We start from the raw sequence: 23,834 nt of genomic DNA on the forward strand, positions 1-23,834 counted from the left end.
TCTGTGTTTTGTTTTCTCTGGCTGAGCACTTCCTGCTGCTCTTTTATTCCCAGATTTCTAAAAGCAATGTGTGAATGGTATGTTGTGCTGCCACTTGTTCACACAGAGTCAATATTCCAACTCCCCCACTCTTCCAGTGTCCTCTAAGCAGCTGGCAGTGATAGGATAGCATACCTGGGGTATTCTTTCTCTGCTGCAGCAATCTGGTAACCTGGCTTCCCAAGGAATTCCCCTTCAGTCTGGTGTGGAGCTGGCATGTGAGTTTGCACCTTTCAAGCCAAAAGGTGAGTCAAAGAAGGGGTAGTATTCTGCAGGGCTGTGGAGTCGGTACGCCAAACCTTCGACTCCGACTCCTCTATTTTTCTACTCTCCGACTCCGACTCCACCCAAAATTGCTTCCAACTCCACAGCCCTGGAAAGGGCTGTAAATGTCTTTTTAAATTGGAAGCTCTCGTAGGAGCATTTTTATCGCTGCCTGAATATGCGCTGATCTTGGCATCACAGCATTTGTCTTCATCTGGGTCCTGTGTCACACACAAAATGTTTTCCATCCTGAGTTATGGTGAAATGCTCAACTACACTTGACTTCATGGGAAGCTTCTTTGACATTTTGAATTTATGTTTTAAAAAAATTGTCAATCAAAATTTAATTTGAAGTCAGAGTCGGTACATTTCTACTGACTCCGACTCCACCCAAAATTGCTTCCGACTCCACGACTCCGACCGACTCCACAGCCCTGGTATTCTGCCCTTTAGGGACAATCTGTAAACCTGTAATCCATCCCCAGACTGCTTTTGGTTAAGAGCAAATACCCAACTTTAATCAGACAGACTCAGTTGTGAGGGCCGGTTGATGAAGACCATAGTTGCCATATGGTGTGAAATCTATAGTTAAGTCAAGCATCCCTTATGCACATAGGGTCATTTAGCGCATTCATTTACCTGTCTTGGGGGGTGCTGTGACCAAAAGGGATTGAGACCATAAAGGGGGATATTTGTATTTCACAGTGGAAAAGTTGTGAATAGGGCTGGCCCAGGACATTTTGTTGCCCGAGGTGAAGATGTAGATGATTTCATCCCCACCCAGTCAAGGTGTATAGTGTCCAAACCCAGATATTTTGGTACCTGAGATAAAATCCCATGTGACCTTCTCTTACTCCCTGGCAGTAAAAATAAAATAAATCAACAATAATAAATTAAATAACTAACAAATTTGTTGCCCTTTCTTTATACCCAAAATTAGTAGTCCGAGGTGGCTGACTCCATCTAATGGTAGGGTTGCGAAGAAATATCTTGGACATTTGGGGGAAACTTGAGTCTTGGCTCTAAAATCTTTGCATTTTGATTGCTTTTGTTGTTGTGTTAGAGATGTGAAAATACTGAATCTACTCCATAGAATCAGGGCTGTGGATTTTGTGAAATAATTGTTTTTCTTGTTGTTTTATTTAAGTGTTGTAATTTGTGCTACACAATCTGTGCTGTCAGTCAGGAATTAGCCGGTTCTTCCAAACCATATTCCTCTCTAGGATTTTTTTTTCTTTTCCTCCTAAGTGAACTTGTAAGGATTAATTGCAGCTCAGGAATTGCTCGAGCTGATAAAATCTTGAGATGGTGCAGAATTACAGCTGAGAATGAAGCTTAAAAAGCATTTGACTTTTTTTAAAAAAAAGAAACACAATCTAAAGATCAAACATCCCCATGCTGCATTGCCCATATCCAGCATCTTATTCAAACCAGATTGCTTTGTCTGCATGTGCACATTTTACATGCCAGGGACCTGTAGCCCAGGCAAGTGCTGCACTGGCACACTTAAGCGTTCAACAAATTGCCATTGGGCTTGGTAGTCAATGGTTATTTCTGTGAACTAGAGGAAATATACTAAAAGTGTCTCTGGTCACATGCAGGGTTGCTTACTCCTTCCACTATGTGCAAGTGCAGTTCGGCTTCTCTCTCTCTCTGTCTCTTACTCTCTCTCACACAGAGAGAGAAGGACTTACAGGACAAGTGGTATAACTTTTTCACAGGGCTGAATCTCTTTTAAAAAAATTATACACTGTTCCGGCTTTCCCTTGCAAGTATACTGTACATCATTGAAGAAGTGTCTCCCTTCCTCTAAACATCCAGTCTTTGTTTTCTTTCTCCTACTCCTGTCCAGCAACTGTTCGCAAAAATATATACCCCCCCACTACTATCTCTCTGTCTCCCTATCTTTTGGCAGGCTCTTGGTTCTTAGCACCCACACCTGCACAAGGGCTTCATTTGTGCCTGGATACAGACCAGCAGAAATCTGTTTTTAAATACTAAGGCATAAAACTCCAGGTGTTCTCCCCACCCCCTGGAAGCAACTTGGTTCTTCACAAACTAGATTTCTGGGTTTTTTTTAATTAACCCTCTGGCAGGACAGAATGGTAAGAGTGAATTGGCGTAAAATTGTCCTCCCCCCACCCCCGCAAGGTAAACAGAGGGTGGCAAGACCTAGGCAGAAGAGAGTGTACCATGTTGCTGTGAGCAAATCCAGGGGAACAAGTGGGGTTAGGAAAAAGGGGAGGACTCTGCTGAAGTGGGGGAATGGGGTACAGCAACAAAAAAGGGCATACCCGAGAAGTAAAAAAAAAAAAAGAGTTTAAAAATGGTTGCACTGTTATTGACTATTCATTATATTTGCTGGTTTTCAATAAAAAAGCACCCGGTCATTCACTCAGTCAATCATATCAAGAGCTTGGCAGGATTAAAAACCCTACCATAGCAGTTAGCCATGCAGGGCAGTTTATATTAGCTTCTTAATAGGGAAAATGCTGATGATTTCAATGAGCAAAAGGGCAGAATATCAGAATTTCTCCTTATTTGGAGACTGTGCCTCAGTTCTGACCATCAGAATTCAATTCTTGATCACCATAGCGACTGTGGTAGTCATATCTCTGGATTCCTACTTGAACATAGCATAGGGTTGCCAGGTCGGAACCATCCAAAAACCTGAGAAAATGGGGGCGGGCCCTGGTGATGTCACGGGGCGGGCCCTGGTGGCATCATTAAACATGACACATTGTATCAACCACAGTTGCTTGGAGCATACCATTCAAAAAAAAATTCTCTGATTGGAGATTAAAATAGAAATCTTACCTAAAATAGGGTGTTCCTCGGTCCATCTGAAGTGACAAGGTCATTCTTTCTCACAAGCTTATGGTGATGCAAAATGGAAATGGACTGCCTTCAAGTTGATCCCAGATAGGGTCTTCATGGTAAGCAGTATTCAGACAGAGGTGGTTTACTATTGCCTTCCTCTGAGGCTGAGAGGCAGTGACTGGCCCAAGGTCACCCAGGGAGCTTCATGGCAGTGTGAGGATTCGAACCCTGGTCTGCCAGGTCACAGTTCAACGCCTTTAGGGAACATTTAATCTAGTTTACTTGCTTCTGGCAAGAAGGGTTTACGTGCCCTCAGGCCAGGCCATTATTGGAAGAAAGGAGCTTAGTGTTGCAGAGATGTTAGATGGGAGCACAGATGGATGCCCTTGAAGGCAACAACTGTAAACATGCTTATTAAGGAACTAAGCCCCATAGAACTCAATAGGACTTACTTCTGAGTAGATATGGTTGCAGCCATGTTAAACAAATTAAACCAGAACTATCACTAGAAGCTAAAATGATGAAACGGAGATTATCATACTTTGGACACATCATGAGAAGACGTGATTCATTAGAAAAGACAACAATGCTGGGAAAACCCATCTGGCTGGTTGTCCAGTCACTCTTTTTGTGGGTTGAGCTCTATTTTTATTACTCATCATTTATAAGCTGGGTATCTTGAAGAGAAGCAAACTGCTTCACTGTCAGATTTTATCATTTTGTCCCTCACGCCAAAATCTCATGTACTGAGAATGCTTCATGGCTATCTTGGCTTGTGCTCCTCTATTGTAATCTGTGATTTTGCTAACAACAACAGCTGCAAAGTGAGTTTTTAATCTACATTTACTTAAGACATATGTTTGTTGTTCATTGGGTGAAGGCTGAGTAAACTGCTACATCAGACAATAATTTGCATTAATTAAATTATTTTGTAGAACCCAAACTTTCTTGTAGGCCTGTAGGAGTTTCATAGGCACTAATGCAGGGGCCTAGTGGGTAATCCAGCCCTGCACACAAGTATGCCACAATGCTGCTGGAGGAACCCTGTTGGATCAGAGTAAAGGCCCTTCATATCAGAAGCTATATGCCTCTGTGTACCATTTGCTGGGATCACAAGTGGGGGCAGCGCTGCTGCACTCGGGTCCTGCTTGTGGGCTTCCCACAGGCATCTAGGTGGTCACTGTGCAAACAAGACGCTGGACTAAATGGGCCTTTGGCTGGTTCAGCAGGGCTCTCCTTATGTTCTTCAAACCCAGCATCCTGTGTCTACCGCATCCTGTAAGCTCACAACCAGACAGCAAGGCGATAGACCAGGGATTTCCAAACTCACCACCACCACTACTTGAACATTACTGAGGGTCTTGGCAGACCACTTAATGACTTTTTTGCCTGCTGAAGCAATTGAATGGTTTTTAATTGCATCAAGATGAAACGTCTTATAAAAGATTATACAAAATAAGAATAAGCTTTTATAGTGCTTGGGAAAATAGCAGGGAGTAGAAAAAGAGGAAGGCCAAACAAGACATGGATTGATTCCATAAAGGAAGCCATATGATTCCATAAAGGCATGCCTACCAAGATCCTGCTGTGCGTGTTTCTTGGCTGTTCTGGACCTCGTCCCGGCTATCTACAGCAAGATAAAGGTGGAGGGACAGGCACATCAGCGCTGAGAATTGTTCAGCCCATAGCCGCCGCCCTGTCTCTGAGGTTATGCAGCCCACCGCTCTCTCTGCCCCCCCTCTGAGGTTATGCAGCCCATCTCCCTGGGGTTTGCCTGGCTGCCTGCCTGGGCCCTGCCTGCCTGGGGTCTGCCTGCCTGCCTGGGCCCTGCCTGCCTGGGGTCTGCCTGCCTGCCTGGGGTCTGCCTGGGGTCTGCCTGGGGCCTGCCTGCCTGCCTGGGGTCTGCCTGCCTGCCTGCCTGGGGTCTGCCTGCCTGCCTGCCTGGGGTCTGCCTGCCTGCCTGCCTGCCTGCCTGGGGTCTGCCTGCCTGCCTGGGGTCTGCCTGGGGCCTGCCTGCCTGCCTGGGGTCTGCCTGCCTGCCTGCCTGGGGTCTGCCTGCCTGCCTGGGGCCTGCCTGCCTGTCTGGAGCCTGCCTGTCTGGGGCTTGCCTTCCTGGGGCCTGCCTGCCTTCCTGGGGCCTGCCTGCCTAGGGCCTGCCTAGGGTCTGCCTGCCTGCCCCCACTCTCTCTCTCTCTCTCTCTCTCTCTCTCTCTCACTCACTCACTGCCCAAAGAGCCTATGAACCGGCCTCCAACCTGCTCCTCATGAAAAGCGGCCTTCTCATCCCGAGCTGATTCAAACGATGAGGTGCTCTAGCGGCCGCGATGGAGACTGCAGGGCACCGCCTCAACTCCTCCTCCTGTCTCTCCAGAAAGGGCGGGAAGGCAGCCAGCCACAGCCTTCACGCATGCGTGTGTCAATCACACATGCGTGCCTGAGGGGGCCAATGAAAAGCCGGAGATCCACCAGTTTAAATGAAGTATTGCTGGAGGCCGGAGACGGACCCCTTTTGCTGGAGACTCCGGCAGAAAACCGGAGACCTGGCAACCCTAACATAGCAGCAGAGGGCCCATATAAAACAAGTGTGTGTGCAAGTCCACATAACTGGTCATGACGTTTTGCTGTTCGTGGCAGAGCGTCCCCTTCCAAAGCTTGCTCTCTCTCTCTCTCTCTCTTGCCTCACCCCAACTGAATGCATCTAGTTGTTGGAGATTATCATTTGCTTCTACTGGGCCAGTTGAAGCAAGTTCTCACCAAGTGATGCCCTCTTCACGTAATGTTGCCCTTGGTGAAAATGGAGTAGAACAGCGTCCGTTTTGTGAGGGCCCTTTGACACTGTCAGTTTCCTGAGCGATAGCTGTATAGCTGTTTTGTGTTGGTTTTGGTTGTCACATGTTCCCTTAGCACAGGGATGGGGAACCTCTGGGCCACAGGCCTAATCAGGCTTGCTTAGCCTTCTCATTTGGCCTGCAAGGCTGTTTTGGTCAAGCTGTATCATTAATATATGACCTCAGGTATAGGGCTGGTAACATGTGGCTGGGCCAAAGCACAGCTGATAGGCAGCGCTGGCAAACACTTGTCCACAGCGTTTTATTTATTTATTTATTGAATTTATTAGTCGCCCATCTGGTTGGGATCACAACGATCAGATGACTGTCAGGCTTGGAAAGAGCTGTGCACAAAGCTTTGAAGGTGCCACCAATCAGCTGGTTGTTGATTGAGGCTTGCAAAGTACTGCACATAGTGCTATACAAGTCTTGACAATTTAATTGTGTGGCAGTAGATCGCCGGACAACGTCATTACATCAGGTGGCTAGCCCTGCCCACTTACCAAACTTGGCCTACAGGAGTGGGGGAAATAAAAATCGAGCCCACCAGCTGGACCCAATTCCGCATCCCTGCCTTACAGTTTCATTTCTGTTATTGGGGTACTGGGGATACGGCATGTTTTCAAGCACTTAAAGCATACTGTATTTTCCCAGCCAAAGGAATAAATAAAAATACTTCCCTGTATAGTGTCTCATCACTTGTTGGGACTGTGGTTTCATAAGCACCACAGGCACTTGATGGATCCATAGTTGCAATATAGTCTGGGCCAAACAGGATTTACAAGCAGCATCTTGATATCTCATATTTCACTGAAATGCAGCTGTGGGATGCTGCAAATTTGATCCAAAGAGCTACAGATACCCAGTTCACACACAACATTAAACTATAGTTTAAAATGATCAATGGTTTTAATATGCAGGGATGCTTTACTCCTCCCCTGCTTCTGACTGTGCCGTCTGAAGGAAGGAAATAGACTGGAGTCTAGCTAGTTGTGATGTGCGGACCCAGATTAATGAGCAAACAAACCATAAGCAGAAGCCCCTTGCTACTTAAAGATTTTGTGTTTCCCCATCCCAATCTTCTCTGCAAGAACATTTATTTTTGCCTTGTCTCTCTGAACCTTTAGCTTTCTTATTTGAGTCTGGTTTTTTTTAATTGAAGTACAAATAAATATATTGCAAAAGGAATCATAGGGTTGTATTCAGCTAAGTCCTACTCAGAGTAGACCCATTGAAATTGATGAACCTAAGTTATTCATGTCCATTAAACTCAATGGGCTTACTCTGCATAAGACTAACATTGAATACCACATGTAAAAACAACCTTGACTAGGTGAGCTTGTTGCAGCTTTCAAAAGCAGCTTGTGATATGTCATGGGGAGTAGAAAATCCTTCTGGGCAAGCCTACGAGCTGGGGTCACTCTTCAAATTCCAGCCATTGAAAAGGGATTTGAGGGAATATTTTGATTAAAGCGTACCTGGGGCATGCTTTGACTAATTTCAGAGAGGCTCTATATGTAGGGGAAGATGGCGAGGATTGTTGATTAAGCTCTCACCAGAGTTCAGGGTGAATCCAGAGTAGCAGAACTATCTAATTGTTGCTCTTCAGCTGTTACCTGTGTGTGGAATTGCAACTGGTGTCCTTCATTTCAGGGGGGATAGCACTTCCTAAGGGTGTGTGCAGCCAGCTGTGTTTTGTTCATAGTAGTGATGTGGGTGGGAAAGGGACAGTTCTGAGTATGGTGTCTTTTTAATCAGTGAAGAGTGAGCGGTAGTTGAAAGTAAACAGTGCTGGCTACAGAAAAGCATTGAGTGAGTCACTTCAGAACTTAGTACAAAAAAAAAAAACCACCCTGCGAGAATTTACTATAATTTTGGTCACTGCTTAATTCTTTTTAAGAAAAAAGAAAAGCCGTTTTAACTTGTTGAGTAATAGACCTTTATGTCCTGTTTTTAGAAGCCAGCTCAGTTTCTTTTAAAAAAAAATAAATCTTAAAGTGACAGTAGAAAGTTGTGTGCATTGGTAGTATCTGTATTTGTCACCCACACAGTCTGCTTTAATAGAGGGGGCGTAAGGGGGATTGCTTTGCTTTATAGAGCTGATATTTTTCTAATGACATAACTTTGATCTACATAGCCTGACAAACTTTAATGATCTGGTTACTTTGTGATGTTGTCTCTTTACACTTTGATCAAAAAAGAAAGAAAAGCCAAAAAGTGATTTTATTTTAAATCTAGCATTTAAAAATCTGCATCAGATTTGCCATCCCCTTTCTCTCTTGCAAAACTGCTCATTTTCATTCCAGCACAAAGACTATAAAACTGCTATGCTCTAGAGCAGCCTTTCCCAACCAGTGTGCCTCCAGATGTTGCTGGACCACAACTCCCATCTCTCCTGACCATTGGCAATGCTGGCTGAGGCTGATGGGAGTTGTGGTCCAACGACATCTGGAGGCACACTGGTTGGGAAAGGCTGCTCTAGAGACATGCTTGATATCTGTCTGGTGTCTTCTGCTCTCAGCACAGCCATTTGAAGCCAAAGGAAGCAGTTTCGGGATGGAGGAGCCTTCCTTGTTTTTGGTACTGGAAAAGGAGAGAGAAACCACCTTTCCCTGTGGGGACCAGTGCTAAATCACAGAAATTTTCAATTCTCCTTGGATTCCAGGAGTCCATGGATTCTTCGAGATAGCCAAGAAGCCTCACTTTTTAAAACCTAGGGTTTCCTAATAGTGTTAATTATAGCATTATCTCTCCACCACCCCAACCCCCCATTTTTTCTTTTGAAGAATATTGCTCCTTTGGACTTTAGACTTTTTCTATTTTTTCTAAAGTGAAATATTTGCAGCCTGATCCTTACTGTGTTTACTCTGAAGTAAATCCTCTGCACTCAATGGGGCTTAATTTCCTGATAAGTAAACTTCAGATTTCAGGCTTTGTTATCATTCAAGTTCTCTTCCTGTTCCTGATACAGGAACTTCTACCTCACTGGAAAGAATCTGACAGTTTTAAAACGTTGCCATTCAGTGCGCCAATTGTAGCAGAGTTCAGAATACAACAAATGGTTTGAAAAGTAGTCTCCTAATTAAAGAACTTCTGAGGTGTGTAATGTTCCAGGGATATTACTGCATTGTGTAAAAAGGTGTTTTAAGAGTGTTATAATTATTGCGTTTTATAAGGCTCAAGAATGGCTTTATTTATAAACTGTACATATATTCTTAAGTCACAGCTCATACCGTTGAATGCAGGCGAAACATGTACAAAGAATTTACAGCACACTTGTGACACAGAACACCAAGTGTTTCAAGCTGAAATAGATTCCAAGTTGAAGACAGGAGAGCATTAAGAAAGCAGTGGTGATGTTTGGAGGGTGGGAGGGGAAATTACAAAGGTTTGGATGGAAGCCCCCAGAATGCAAGCATGATCAATTAGCAAATATAGAGCATCCACAATTCAAGAAAGCTCCTCCGCTCTTCCCTCCCCCTCCCCCCCCCTCACTCACACAATAAGAATGACTTGCGTATTATACATCTTAATTAAATATGTTCCCATCTTGGGGAAATTGAGAATAAATCATGCAATCATCATACATTTAAGTGTATTGTAAAGCATGGATTTTAATTTTTTTTAACTAGGCCACTTTTTTTTAGTCTCCTCCACCAAATATCTAGGTTTGCTGTTCTTCAGACCCCTCTTTTTAGTACAGGTATTATACAGCCACAGCAGTGGCTGTATACTATAGTCAGCATGGATTTTTTTGCATTCCACAATGTTAAATTGAAAATACCCCCCATGCCATTCTGATGCTTCCCATAAGCTCATTTCAAAACAAAACCTTACAAAACTTATAGTCCTGAACTTGGAAACATTTGCTTAAAAAGCCTCTAAATTTTCATGGTGATACACAAAACAGTCAGAGAGAATTGAGAGTTCAAAGTGTAAAAACAGAGGGGGGGAAACCAGACCCCTTTTGGACTTTTTTGTGTCAGTGGTCTCATAATTTGTTGAAATTAAATCAGGCATGTTCACAGAGTACCTGTAATCCTATTACTGACCTTGCCCCCACTTCAACCTTCATCTTCTACAGTTTAAAAGTTTAAAAAATGCCTGGCTGATTTTTAATTAATTTAAGAAATTTAGCACTGAACTCAGTGATAATGTTGGGCATGCTCAGTAAGAACCAACTGTCAGTGTACTAAAACTCAGACTCCCAGCTGTTGGGCGTGGCTAATCAGGGGGCCACACCCATGCCAGACCTTTATTTCACTTTAGACAGTCATGACTTCCTCCAAAGAATCCTGGGAAGTGTAGTTTGTGAAGGATGCTGAGAGGAGACTCTTATTCTCCTGACAGACCTCCAGTGGCCAGAGTGGTTTGATGTGACTGAAGCTCTGAGAGGGAACAGGGCATCTCCTAGCAACTTTCAGCACCCTTCACTAACCACACTTCCCAGGATTCTTTGGGAGAAGCCATGGCTGTGTAAAGTGAAATGAAGGTCTGGTGTGGATGTGGCCAGGGACAGCTTTGGTTTAAATTTGGGTGGGAGGCTACATGTGCCTGCTGTAGAATAAGAAGGTGGGGGGAACCCTGAAAAATAATGATACTGTTTGCAATGTTTTCCTTTTGGAAAGGAAATGGGCTTCTCCTGTGCCTAGTGCCCACCCATCCAATCTCCTCCTCTCTCCATCCCCCTTCCTCCCTCCTACTCCCATTCCTGCCCTCCCCCTGGTCAGTTTCACCTACCCTAAGTATGATTGCACAGGAATAAATCTCACTGAACTCAAAAAGCATGCAAATGATCAAATCTGCCCTCCCTTCCTTCTCCATCATATCCCCTCCCTCTTGCCCCTTCCCTCCCCTTCTCCCGTCCCTCTTCCTGTTCCCCCTCCTTCTCCTTCCCCTCCACCCTCCCCATCCCCCTTCCCTATGGCCACTTTTACCTATTCTAAGCATGATTCCATGGGAGTAAATCCCATTGAACTCAATAATCATGCAAATGATCAAACCTGCACTCCTCCCTCCCATTACCTCCCTTTTGCCCCTTCCCTCCCCCTTCCTCTACCCCTTCCTCCTCCCCCTCCTTCTGCTCCTCTTCCCCCCCCATCCTCCTTCCCTCTGCTGCTGAGCTCCTGCTTGCAGGAAGGGTGGGATATAAATCAAATAATAAATAAATGCTCTCCCCTCCCCCATGGCCAGTTTTACCTATCCTAGCCATGATTGCAGGGGAGTAAATCCCACTGAACTCAATAAGTATGCAAATGATCAATCCATTCTCAGCCATCTTGTAAAGGATCCCATTTCTTACTTCCTGGATTAAAAAGCAGAGAAATTAACTAATAGGCAAAAATCCTGTGCGGTTTAAGAATGTACCTGTAGCCAAGAGATATTTGTATCAAACTTTAAAAAGCAGGGAAATTGGGCAGCTATAGTAAATGCACCAGGGGAGCAGGAGACCTGACCTCCTCTCTGAGATAATGGACTGCCCTACAAATTTGCGAAAATGCAATTTTGGGTTGGTCTTTCACAGTGCAATCCACTTCCTGTGTAGCTTGAAGAATTTGGTAACGTGCCTCTGAGCATATGGTGAGTGGTGGCAATAGGTTTTTTACCTCTTTGTGAATATTAAATTTGAAGCTACAGGAAAACATGCATCATTTTTATCACTGATTACTGCCATTCCTCCCTGGAATTTCTAATGAGAGTGAGTGAGAATATAGTTTAGCAAACTGTATTTCTTCCTGCAATATAAAAGCAGATTTTACAGATATCCAGTGGCAGAACAGCTCCAGGGTGTGATACTATGGATGGACAGGAAAGAGAGGAGGAAACATCAGCTGGAGTTCTTTTGGGCAAAACAAATACTTTTGTTTTCCTTGCTGGGATTGTAAATCACTCTACTACCTAGGAAAGAGTTTGGTTACTTGAAAACAGGTGGAGAACTTTTTTGAGCCCGAGGGCTGCATTCCCTTGTGGAAAACGTTGGAGGGCTACATGGTGGTGGTGGCAAAAGTGGGCAGATTAAGAAGCTACATCCCAGCCATGCAAAAGGAAAAGGCAGTCTCTCTCACACACACACATATTCAGGCAAGCAAGAGGGCGTTATCACAGTCCAAGGACACGTTCTAGCCTGGCAAAAGCATTTTAAAGAGTGGGCAGAGCATGCCCAGTGAGAGGCTGTGGCATAGTGGGAGTCCATTCAGTCCCTGGGCTTGAGATTCCCCCCTGTTGCTTGAGAAAAATTGTGTGTAGCCAGCATAGAGTTTCAGTGCCCAAGAGCATTTCTGCACAATCAGTTGCACAATATTTGCACACTCATCTCTCATTTGCTAGGCACAACTCATGCACATCTTTACTCAAAGCTGTGCTGCTGTAGTGGGGGGGGTGATTTTTTTCAAGCATACAGAAAAGTATAATGTTTTGCCCCTGAGGTTTACATTTTGAAAGAGCTTTTAGCTGACTTTTAAAAAAAATTGACAAGCTACCACCACTTGTAAACTTGGGGCATTACATTGCTGGGGTTGGAAGTAGGCCCAGGGTTATAGAACAGATGATATTTATGCAAGCTATAAGGGAAAAGGCTAGACAAAAAAATAAAAATCAAACTGTTGGTTGGCGAAGATTTGTCAGCAGACTACGTGCAACAAGTGCTTGGGGCACAACTGAAACTGTTGTGGTGCTAAATTTGTTGCCCCACTTCCAACAGAAACATCATAAGGAGCCACAAAGTATCCTCCTTAATGAATGCAGGTTAGACTTCAGCCCAATGTGGCTCTTTGTCTGAGATTCTAAGAACTCCCCTTCCGACTTCTAAGCTGCATTTCTTATAGTTATAAAGTAGATACTTAGTTCTTTATCCACATCCGCCTTCTCCCTAAGTAGCTTTGTCTTACTCTGTTCAGTATGTAGGATGAGCACGGGGATATGAGGCAATCAAAACCTAAAACCAGCAGTGAGATTCACTTCCAGGAATGTAAGAATAATATTTAACCCTCACAATAACTTTGGAGTGCGAGTGTCATTTTGACATCCCTCACCCCCACCCCACATTGCTTATAGGGTACCAGGTTAGCGTTTTGATAAATATTCCCATTCTAATTTACATGAGGGTGTGTGCAGTGGAGGGAATGCTTTGTGCGTGCTTGTATTTTCTGCTTTGGAATAACTCCAAAGGGAACTTTTGCAGCTGCAATTCCAAGGACGATGTACCTTATTCACTGAGGTCTTGAGGGGGGCTGGTAAGCTTTACAGCCTGGGGGCTCTTGCCACTGCAGTTGTTTCAACAGCCAGGCTCTGCAGAAAAATTCCTGCACGTATGAAGTGTGCAGCTGCATTCTAGACGAAGAAATTCAGCGATCGGTTACGCAGACAGGCGAGTGACCCAAAATGATGTCTGTTGTATGCCTCTAAGATGTTAGGCTTTAGTGACTGCGGCGTGGGCCCCTATATTACAAACCTGGTGCTTTTGATTCAGATTTCAACTGTGGGATGAGCAAATTCTCATTCCAGATTGCAGCTAGTATTCTTCAGAAGCAGCCAAACAAGGTTTCCTACCTGGATAGATTCAGAAGCACAGGAATCGTACAGTAGCTACTCTGCACAGTGCCTGCATTTTTATAACCAGTTATCTGTAAACTCTGATAATGCATTATCAACTCTCTGCTTGCCCTCATTACCAAACAGCTGCAGAGAAGTAATATACTACAGACCGCCAGTTTTACCTTCAATTATGTGTTTTATGATGCCATAAGGCTGGGATAGCAAACCATTGACCCTCCAGATGTTGCTGTACTACAGCCCCCATTGTCCCTGACTATTGGATATGCTGACTAGGGCTAATGGGAGCTGGAGTCCAACAATATCTGGAGGGCCACAGGTTAACTATTGTGTTACAAAGTTTTAAGAAGCAGAATCCTCTTTGCCCTATAAATCAAAGTTTACAGGGAATCTAGAATCCTAGAGTAACAAAATTTCTAATTTTGCAACCAACACATCAAAATTTTCCATGAGGATTCCATGAAGCACATTAGCATTGTTTATTTTTTGTGCACCTCTTGTTTTAGGTGGTCTCTTTGCCAGTTTCTCTATTGTTTCATGATATTCTGCAGCCCATCACTAGACAATATGTAGATTTAAAATAAGGACTGCACCTGTATTAAGTGAAGAATTCCCTCCATGATTAACCAGATTATATTGGCCTGAAATCCTAGACTGGATTAGCAGAAACCTGCTTCAGCATTCTCTCCGTAACCCTGAGAGCTAGAAACTTCATTATATTTAAGTTAACACCCATTAATGATTGGTTGGACGAATGAGGGAATGGGCTAACTAGTGAACCTTAAAGGCTGCTATACTTTTTACAATGTATCCGCAGGGCTGGCCCAACACATTCTGCTGACTGACGCAAAGGGCAATTTGGCATCCCCTTCCTGCCCTGTGTAGTGAAGCTGACCAGACTGGCCGTTGATAGGACAGCATCCTCCACTCTGCCTGAGTGCTGCAGGCTAACTTAAGGGGTGCCGGGGAGGCCATAGCTCTGTTATCTTGCCCCTGGTCGCCATCTCCAGCATCTGCGGCCTAAGGCAGCTGCCTCACTCTACCTAATGATAGGGTTGTCCTTGTGTATCTGATTCTGAGATGTGGCCACAGTAGTAAAGGCACTTCCTGCTCTTACTTCCCCTCATGTGATATTAAATAAAACCACGATTCAGATATGCATACGTATTTGCATTTGAAAGTTGAGGCCTTCAGTTCCTCTTCAAATGCCTTTTACTTGTTAAGATTCCCTTATTAACTAATTTTATCAACTGCTGCTTAATAAAGAAACGGTAGCATGGGGCTTACCATATGATTGACTGGTTAATATTTCAAGGCATATGCTTAATGGAATGGCAGCAAATGTTAGCAATCTGAATCAGAAAGTTGGTTCTCTTTAGGATGCTCATTCTCTGATTTCAGATCCTGGGTGGAAACATCTCTGGATCAGTACATTAGGCTTGCCTTTAGGATGAGGCCATTTACATTAGGGTTCCAGGACTGATGCAAGCTGGATTTCTCTTTCTATATTTTCCAGGGGTTGCTACTATACTTCTTGATCATTAAATACTGTGATGCCTTTGTGTGTCTTTGGGGGGCTGTGGGTGTATGTACTATAAACAGACAGAGAGAGACCAGACAGCTAGCCAGAGATTAAAACCCTGTGAGGAGTCACTTCAGCCGCTTGATTTTCAACTCAGGTTTGCTTTGCTTTCGGAGATAAGTTAAATTAGACAAGTAATGGAGTTAGTTAAAGTTAAAAAAAAAGAGCCCTGGAATAATCAGGATTTCTTTCCACACATATTGTCTCAAGGTAACCTGAGGTGAAAGCAATACCTGCATTTAATGCAAGTGGGTTGCATTTACTTTTCCTAGCAAAGGTGCATGTCCAAGCATGTGAACGTACGACTGCCATGCACAGATACCCCACACATGGGGAAGAATTAGGAAACCCTTTTAGCTGCTTAGGACCATGAACCACACTGAAGAGAGAGTGTGTGTGTTGTATATGTATGATGTGTATACATACATATATATACACACACCTCTACTCCCTAGATAGAGAAAGGTTCAGCTTTTTTCTCCATGCCCCACTTAGGGTGACAAGGTGAGGAGAGCATATGATATCCACCCTATAACCCTCTGAAACTAGCATGATCTCTTCAGCATGCACTATTCTGTCTGTCAGAGCAGAAACTGTAACTTCTGAGTTTATTAGTGAACCCATTTCTTTGCACTTAGCAGAGTACAGGTGGGCATGGTAAACTACTTTGATAGAAAGCCGAGCCCAAATTTTTTAAAAGGGGAAAGCATTTTAGTTTCACTAAATGAAATTTCAAATGCCTTGCACATTGTCATATTTAATCACAAAAAGACTAAGGCCATAATATCTGAGGAGTTCTAAAGACTTTTCTTAAAACGAGAAATGGGTGATACATGTTGGTGTTGTCTGTTTAACAAGTTGTAATTTCTCCCTTTCCCTTTATTTCCAGATATATGTTGGGGAAAGGAGGAAAGCGGAAGTTTGATGAGCATGAAGATGGGCTGGAAGGCAAAGTGGTGTCTCCTACTGATGGTCCATCTAAGGTGTCTTACACCTTACAGCGCCAGACTATCTTCAACATTTCCCTTATGAAACTTTATAACCACAGGTCATTAACAGAGCCAAGCTTGCAAAAGACAGTTTTAATTAACAACATGCTGAGGCGAATCCAGGAGGAACTCAAACAGGAAGGTAGCTTGAGGCCCGTGTTCATCACCACTTCACAGCCTCCGGATCCTCTTGGAGAAAACTTCCGAGAGATTCAGCCTGCCTTTAGCCATCTGGCCTCTCCGCCAGTCCATTCCACTGACTCAGCAAGCACTACACCACTGGAGTCTTGCCTCACCCCGGCCTCTCTCCTTGAGGATGACACTTTTTGCACTTCCCAGACTATCCCACAAGATGGTCCTACAAAACTACCACCTCCAGCTATCCAACCAGTAAAAGACAGTTTCTCCTCGGCCTTGGATGAAATTGAGGAGCTCTGTCCAACACCTACCTCCGCTGAGGCAGTACCAGCTACAGCAACAGCAGAAACAACAGCATCCGATAACTCTAAGGCGAACTCCAGTGAATCCAGCATTCAGAAATCTGAGGGAGTACAGGAGAACAGAATAAATGAACCTAAACTAATGGACTCTTTACCTGGAAATTTTGAGATCACAACATCTACAGGTTTCCTTACAGACTTGACCTTGGATGATATTCTCTTTGCTGACATTGATACTTCTATGTATGATTTTGACCCTTGCACATCTACTACTGGGGCTGCCTCAAAAATGGCTCCTGTCTCCGCAGATGACCTCCTAAAAACTCTGGCTCCCTACAGCACCCAGCCAGTAACCCCCAATCAGCCTTTCAAAATGGACCTTACAGAACTGGATCATATAATGGAGGTGCTTGTAGGGTCTTAAATATAGCAACTTCCCCCCTCCCCCAATGTACCAGTATAAACACTTGGTAGTATTTTCACAACCTCCCCCCTCCATACAAATCTGTTCAGACACACACACACCCCACTGTGCATGCATCTTTGCTTGTCTTTTTCTAAAGAGGATCACACTAGTTTTTGCTTCATGCAGAGTTGGAGTGCCTTCATCCATGTATGACCACTTTTAATGTATTTTTGAAAGTGGTTCCTCAAGGGAGACCTGAAATCCTGATAATAGGAAAAGATGCATATTGTAAACAATATTAATATGTTTGACAGAAAATAATTATAAAAGCTAAGCACAAGGATTATGTTGGGGAAAAGCTGTAAATTGCATGTGCATATTTGTCTATTTTTTCTATAAGTTTTATTGCAAGAGGTTAAAATATTATTTAGTTAATTGCAGTACCTTTTTGGCATTTTAGCCCTGTCTAGGTCGACATAGCAATTCAGCCTTTTTAGAGGTATTAACTATTCCTCTTTAAATGTTGCATTTACATGGCTCTTAAAAAAACTGCTACCCAAATTTATTTTATATTTTTGTACAGATTCTGCAATTTATGATACTGAGGTCTTTTCTTAAAAAAAGAAAAAGAAAAAAAGAAAATGCTATTTATACTCACACAGAAAAAGGAAATAGCTATTTTGGTAGGATTTGCTCACCCAGTTCCTGCACACACCTTCTGATGTACAAGAACTGCTTGTAGTTTTATACAGACTTGTAGTATTTTATAAATGTATAATGGTGCAAAGAGAAATTTGGATCAAATCATTCTACATTTGGCCTCCCTGAATCCAGACACACATGCTTCAAGGAAAAGGCCAAGGGCTCTTCCCTTTTAAAGTTTCACAAATATTTACTCCCTACTGCTAACTACTGTGATTTAACAAAAACCTTAGAGCCATGTATATATTCCAACACTGATGTCAAACAGTTGGCAGGAAATAGCTGTGAAACTTCATTCTTATTAAACTCCCTTCTCCTTCCTCCCTGCCCCACCCCAAAAAGGGTTAAGGGTACATTTTTTAAAAATAATGAATCAGAGCCTTTTAAAAATAAAAAATAAAAAAGTTGAAAACCTGACTTCAGCCACTATCCAACAGAAAGTTAAGCATTCTTAACCTCATTGGCTTGGAAAGGCCCATTGCTATGAGCTCAACACTCCTTACCAGTCATGGAGCAAAAGGTTAGGATCCAAGCCATAGAAATTAACAGCTTAACTCTGTGTTGGATTATAGCCATTGTATTTGCATCTACTTTTAGTGTCATGATTTAGTAAGTTGCAATTGGTTTTAAATGAAAACCTACCTACAATGTGTCTGTAACTTTTTTTTTTCTTTAAAGGATTTTTTTCTTCTTTTTGCCTGCATACTAGCTATGCTTACTTGAAAGTAAGTTGCATTGAAGTCAGTGGAGCTTCCTTCCATGGAAATGTGTTTTTGGGTCTAGGGGGAAAATATTTTCTGCCCCTCTAATGGTGTAATGCTAATATACCTTATTCCTTTGAATTAGTCTTACCTTCCCCTTTTCTTGGAACATATTATTATTCACTGTGTTGAGAAGTGCTGGGGGGAAAAGCAAATACAGTATTACTGCAGTAAAATCATCTCTTATCAGTACTGGATGGACTCACTCAAATATCCATTGCTGTCAAAACTGGAGCCGGCCATGTTATGAACACTTGGTATCTTCTCTAGGGTTGGTGTCTTGAACTGACTATATTACCTGCTTTTCGCTTTACAAGGCCTGTTTTACAATGAATAGACAACTGCAACTCTATGCATGTCTGCTTCCCAAAGCAGTCTTCTCATTACTGCACCTATTGCAATTCCCCCCCCTCTGTTTTCATTGTGATGTACATTTACTTTAAAGAAAACTTGCAATGTTATCTATCATGCCTGTTGCTGAAATTGCTATGGCATATTAATTTTAAATGGTACTTAATTGAGTGCAGGTTACAAACTATATTGTTGATATGCATATGGCTTCTTTAGGAATAACTTTTATATTTATTTAAGAATTTTAAATTATGTTTTATGTAATTTGGCAATATTCAGTCAGTTCTGCTCACTTCTGGTCATGGATAAAAAAATTGGGTCTTGCCTGCCTTTAAGAAGGCAGCTTTGTAAAACTGGCACTTTAGAACAGGCTATATCTATTTATTTCTAATGAATATAATGTGTTATGTACACACAGTTCCTCATTCCGCTACATACCAACTTGGCAATTAGAGAATTGGTTGTCCCTACTAACGCATCATGCGTAATTATCAATTAAATCCTAATCAGTCCACCTGTTTAATATTTAATATTTTGAAGAGTCGTTCTCACTCCATGTGAAATAACTGTTTGAAGTTTACTTCAAACAAGTTGCCTTGTTTCTGCTTTGCTACTCCGGAAAGCACCATGTATACAGCTAGTCATGTATAAAGCATAATGATAAAATAGCCTGTCACATAAAACCTTGTAGTGGTGGAATCCAGCCTTGCTAATAGCGCCACAAAAGTTACTAGCACACAGCAATTTTTACTAACCCATTGACCCACCGATCCCTGTACTCGCTTCCAAGTTAAAAATCCTTCTCTGTGAGATTAAGTTGGAAGTGATGCTTATATGCCCCAGGCTACCAACCGAGTTGCTAGTTACAAACGTGGGTACAGATACTGAAGAATAGAGAGTACTTACCTGCAATGCCAAGTAACATCAGGCTATTGCATAGGCATAGTCAACAAGTGTTACACTTATCCCAAACATCTCTTTGCTGGTGCAATATTAGGTTCAGGCTAAAATCCATACAGTTACAAGGATCATTTAGAAAAATAACAGAGTGAAAAAACTATGCTTTACCATTGTTAAAATCTGCTTTTACACTAACTTAGAAACAACTGCCCTCTTCTTAGGACTAGCTGAGTATTTAAACAAGTACCATATGTTGGGCAAGAGTTCAAATTAACATCATTTTAGAGGAAAGCAGTAAGCTGTTTTTCAAAAACTAACCCTTACCGTGCACAGAAAATCCATTTGAAACTTTTGTAGCTGAAGCTGGTCTTGGAACATAATTTGGTGCAAATTGGTGGTATATGAGACCAGGAAATGCAATTGTCCTATAGAATTTTGTATCAAAATGACCAAGTGCTTTTTATTTTGCATTTTAGCCCTGGAAAATATGAACTGAAATAACTTGCTCTTGGGTAGCTTTCTCCCTAGTGCAACCTCACCTCTGGGTTAGATTTTAAGAGGTAAAGATTTCTCTTCTGGCCTGCCCCCCCCCAAGGTATAATTACTGGGGGAATTTTATTTAGACTCACGTGCAATGAAGTGACAAGAAGAGAGCAGAATTAGAAAGAGCTTTTTGAATTTGAAGTTACTTTGTTACTTTGTTAATTTGTTAATTTGAAGTGATTTTTTTTCTATTTCGTTTTTCATAAATTATTTATTCCTTTTTATTTTTCCTTTTGTAAATATATTTATTTTATTGTGAGGCTAACAACATATGGATTGTAACATGTGCAGAATGTATGGTAGGAATGTGTTCTCTTGTAGGAATGTAAATCCACACAAGAGGGGGATGAAAGTTAGATTTGGAGATTAACTGGGTTCTATTCAGGATACATGTCATTCACAAGATTTCCCTTGTCCTTCTCCAGTTTCTTTACTCCTCCCTTTCTCTCTATTATGAGTAGATCTGGTTGAATAGAAATATGCAAAAAAATTTTTTTTATAAACTTAGTTATGAAAATTGAGCTGCTTTTGTATTCTTGGTTACTTTTTTAAAGGGCCAGATCCTGTTTCAATCAGCCAAGCGCAACCTTGGTTTCATTGAGGCTTTAATGCATCACCTTTGCCCCTTTAGAGACCTAAAGCAATTTATTCTTGCACTGGTGCTCAAGTTGGACAGGTGAGCTCAGGCAGCATAGTCTGAGGCATCTGGTGTAGGCTTCCTGGTCATTCTAAACATACACATGGAAAGTGTGTTTACATTTTCTTCCTCTCCAGGGATTCACACAAGCAGAATGGGCACCAGTTTCTGAACAGGGAAACCTGGTACGGCCCATGCAGTGTCACCTAAGTTATTGCTGAGCAGGATGAGAGTAGGTTTCAGGTCAGCTTTCAAAGCACACAGTTAAGCAGGACGTTACAATAAAACAATCTGACCAACACACAAGAAGAAATAACAAATATATCCGATCTTGATCTGTTAAAATTAGGAGCTGATTATGTGGATCGCACCTTTGCTATATCGTCACTCAAATGTTTAAAAGTATTTTTAAAAGTGTTAAGCTGCTCTTGCATTTTAGGTTTTCAGTTTGGAAAAGCAGCAGTTTATGGTCAGGGAGTTGGGGTTGGGGGATTGCACAATCAATTAACCAACCTAAGACTGGTCTTGACTTGCCACATAAAAGTCAGCAAGTTGGTAGTCCCTCTGCCCCTTTCAATATTCTTTTTGGGCTAATGTAGTAACACAACTGCCTGAAAAACACAATTAGACGTTTTTGTTGCATGATTTCTTCTGAAAGGTGCAGATGATTCTAACACCACCATGGAAAGAGTCTCCTCATAGATCAAGCCTGGCAAATTCAAGTTCTCTTATGTACGCACATACTTGTCTACTGGCATGGCCCTGGAGAAGCTCTCAGGACAAGGAATATAATGACACAGTGGATTTGCAGGTTTGCCCCCATATGAATAACATAACTTGCATTGCCTTGACTAGGTTGTTGGGTGCTGTGTGGCTTGTGGAAATCAACTGCCCCAGACTTTTGTACGTGGAACTGAGGGAGGAAATCTTTGTGGGCAAAAAACATGAGTTTATTGAACAAAATCTGTTTTAAGTATGCCATCACAAGTAAAGTATGATTACCGTTTGCCATCACAGTTTTGCTGCTCTTCAAAAGAATTTCCTAATGCAAGTGAAGAGTGGCTTGTTTGTTAAGGCAAACATAAAAACCAGACACACTTTCTAAGGTTTTGCATAAACCATGCTTCGAGACAGGACAAAATAGCACTGATAAACGTAGTAGTTATTTAGAAGTATATTTTGTACTGGTTTGAAACAGCTATCTAACTTCTACAAAGATAGCTTAATGCTATAAGATTGCCTCTTCATCTTTTGTCTGTCTTACCCCGCAGACCCTGTGTTAAGAGTAAGAATTCCCTAGGAGTAAGAATTCCCCAGAGAAGTAGTCAGAGAGCGAATCTAGGGATCTAACCATTCTAATCACCCAAACTAAGCTACAATTCAAAGAGTCTTTGGGTGGGGTGGGGTTATACAAACCAGTATAAAAGCAGTCAGAATTTGAAGATTACATGTGCCCTAACTTCCAGCATCCAGATCTATAGAACCACAAGCGCATCAGTACTCTCAGAACTCTTTCCCCTCCCATCCACCATTCTTCCTTGTGCAGAACAGGATGTCTGCTGAGGGAGAGCCGAGTGCCTGGCCAGAATGTGGGAAATGCTAGGTATGAAGCCCTCTGCTGTGCCTGGGCATATCTGGATCTGGTGGGTGCTACATAGGCAATCACAGGGGCTCAATGTTATAGAGTTTCCTTTCATCACAGCTTCCTGTGTGGAAGATTCCGGCACATGTTGCCTTTACTGACTGCTCATTTTTGCAGTGAGATACAGAATACAATCTTAATGTTTCAAACGTGACCAGTGTGAGAATAAATTGTACTATATGTGATATTCCTGATGTCTTACAAAACCTGACTAAAGTTTACAGTTAATATATAATAAAAAGAGCAAATGTCCTCCCCTGAGAAATCATTATTCTAGAATGTAATTCTCTCTCTTTAACAAACAAAAAAAAAGCCCAAAGCCACACTCAAACAGTATCTTGCTTTTATGAAATGTTTCAGTGCTTATAATATTATGGCTGAGCTTCTATTCTGGAAACTTTAGCTCACATTTTATGGCCTTTTGTTTTTAAATGTTATGCTAAAAATAATCCTAATTCAAATTTTGGATTTTGTTTAAATTTAAAAAAACCCAACCTTTAAAAAAATGTTGTAGATGCTTAACAGTGTAATCCAAACTAGACTCTCTGAAGGCAGATATTTGGAGGTGGGGGAGGAGAAAAGATGTAAATAGTCTAACACATTTGGTGCATGGTTGTTTAAACAGGGCTTGTTTTTGCCAAAAAAAGTGTTTTCTCCTCCCCCTGCCCCCCCCAACCACAGACCTTAGAGCTGTGCCTTTTCTATGCAATGTTACAGACATATACATCTGAAACCAGATTACTGTATTCACTTGTAGGTATGGGCTGTAATAAAAAAAAGTTGGGCAAATTACATGGAAATGAGCAGTCTTACTTTTGTAGTTTTATATTATACAATAAACAGTTCAAAAAGAAACACAGCTGTCCTTGGTTCAGTGTTTAGCATTTTCATACTGTAGGAGTCAAAAAGAAACATAGGAAAGTACCATACTGTGTGCAACAGAAAGAGGAGGGTGGATGATATTTGTGGGTTGTATGTGGGGTAGAATCAGCCACAAATACATCAAGGCATATTCGCTGCAAACTGGGAGAGAGCCATTAGAAGGATCATACCTGCTATTGCCATGCCAACTGCAACCTCCAGGCATTCACCTGACCTTGTGTGCAGAGCCTACATGCACATATTACATATCTCCCATCTGCAATGGTTTATAGGATTCAAGTAATGCAGAGAAAGAGACACTATGCACATGTAGCTTAAACATGCCTAGGTTCTATACACAAGGTCACGAGAATGTGCAGAGGTCAATGTCAGGACCAGCAAATGTGACCCTACTACCCTCCCCCCATGCCATCAGTGACTACTGATGCACTGCATGAACAGGACTTTCAAGTTTTAAATTATCCACTCACACTATCATGAAGACTAGGAACATCACT

At 42.3% G+C, this 23,834-nt stretch overlaps 1 protein-coding gene across 6 annotated transcripts in view; it reads left to right on the forward strand.

Moving 5' to 3' along the window:
• Window positions 1-23,310, forward strand: part of SERTAD2 (SERTA domain containing 2) — a 163,431-nt gene extending 140,121 nt beyond the window's left edge. For all 6 annotated transcript variants that reach the window (XM_061622246.1, XM_061622245.1, XM_061622244.1 and 3 more), the window contains one exon: window positions 15,974-23,310. In XM_061622246.1, coding sequence (XP_061478230.1) covers window positions 15,978-16,937 — 960 coding nt within the window. In that variant the 5' untranslated portion in view covers window positions 15,974-15,977 and the 3' untranslated portion in view covers window positions 16,938-23,310. The remainder of the gene's footprint in view (window positions 1-15,973) is intronic.
• Window positions 23,311-23,834: the final 524 nt, after the last annotated feature.

Source organism: Rhineura floridana, chromosome 4, assembly GCF_030035675.1.
Source record: "Rhineura floridana isolate rRhiFlo1 chromosome 4, rRhiFlo1.hap2, whole genome shotgun sequence".
Classification (NCBI taxonomy): domain Eukaryota; kingdom Metazoa; phylum Chordata; class Lepidosauria; order Squamata; family Rhineuridae; genus Rhineura; species Rhineura floridana.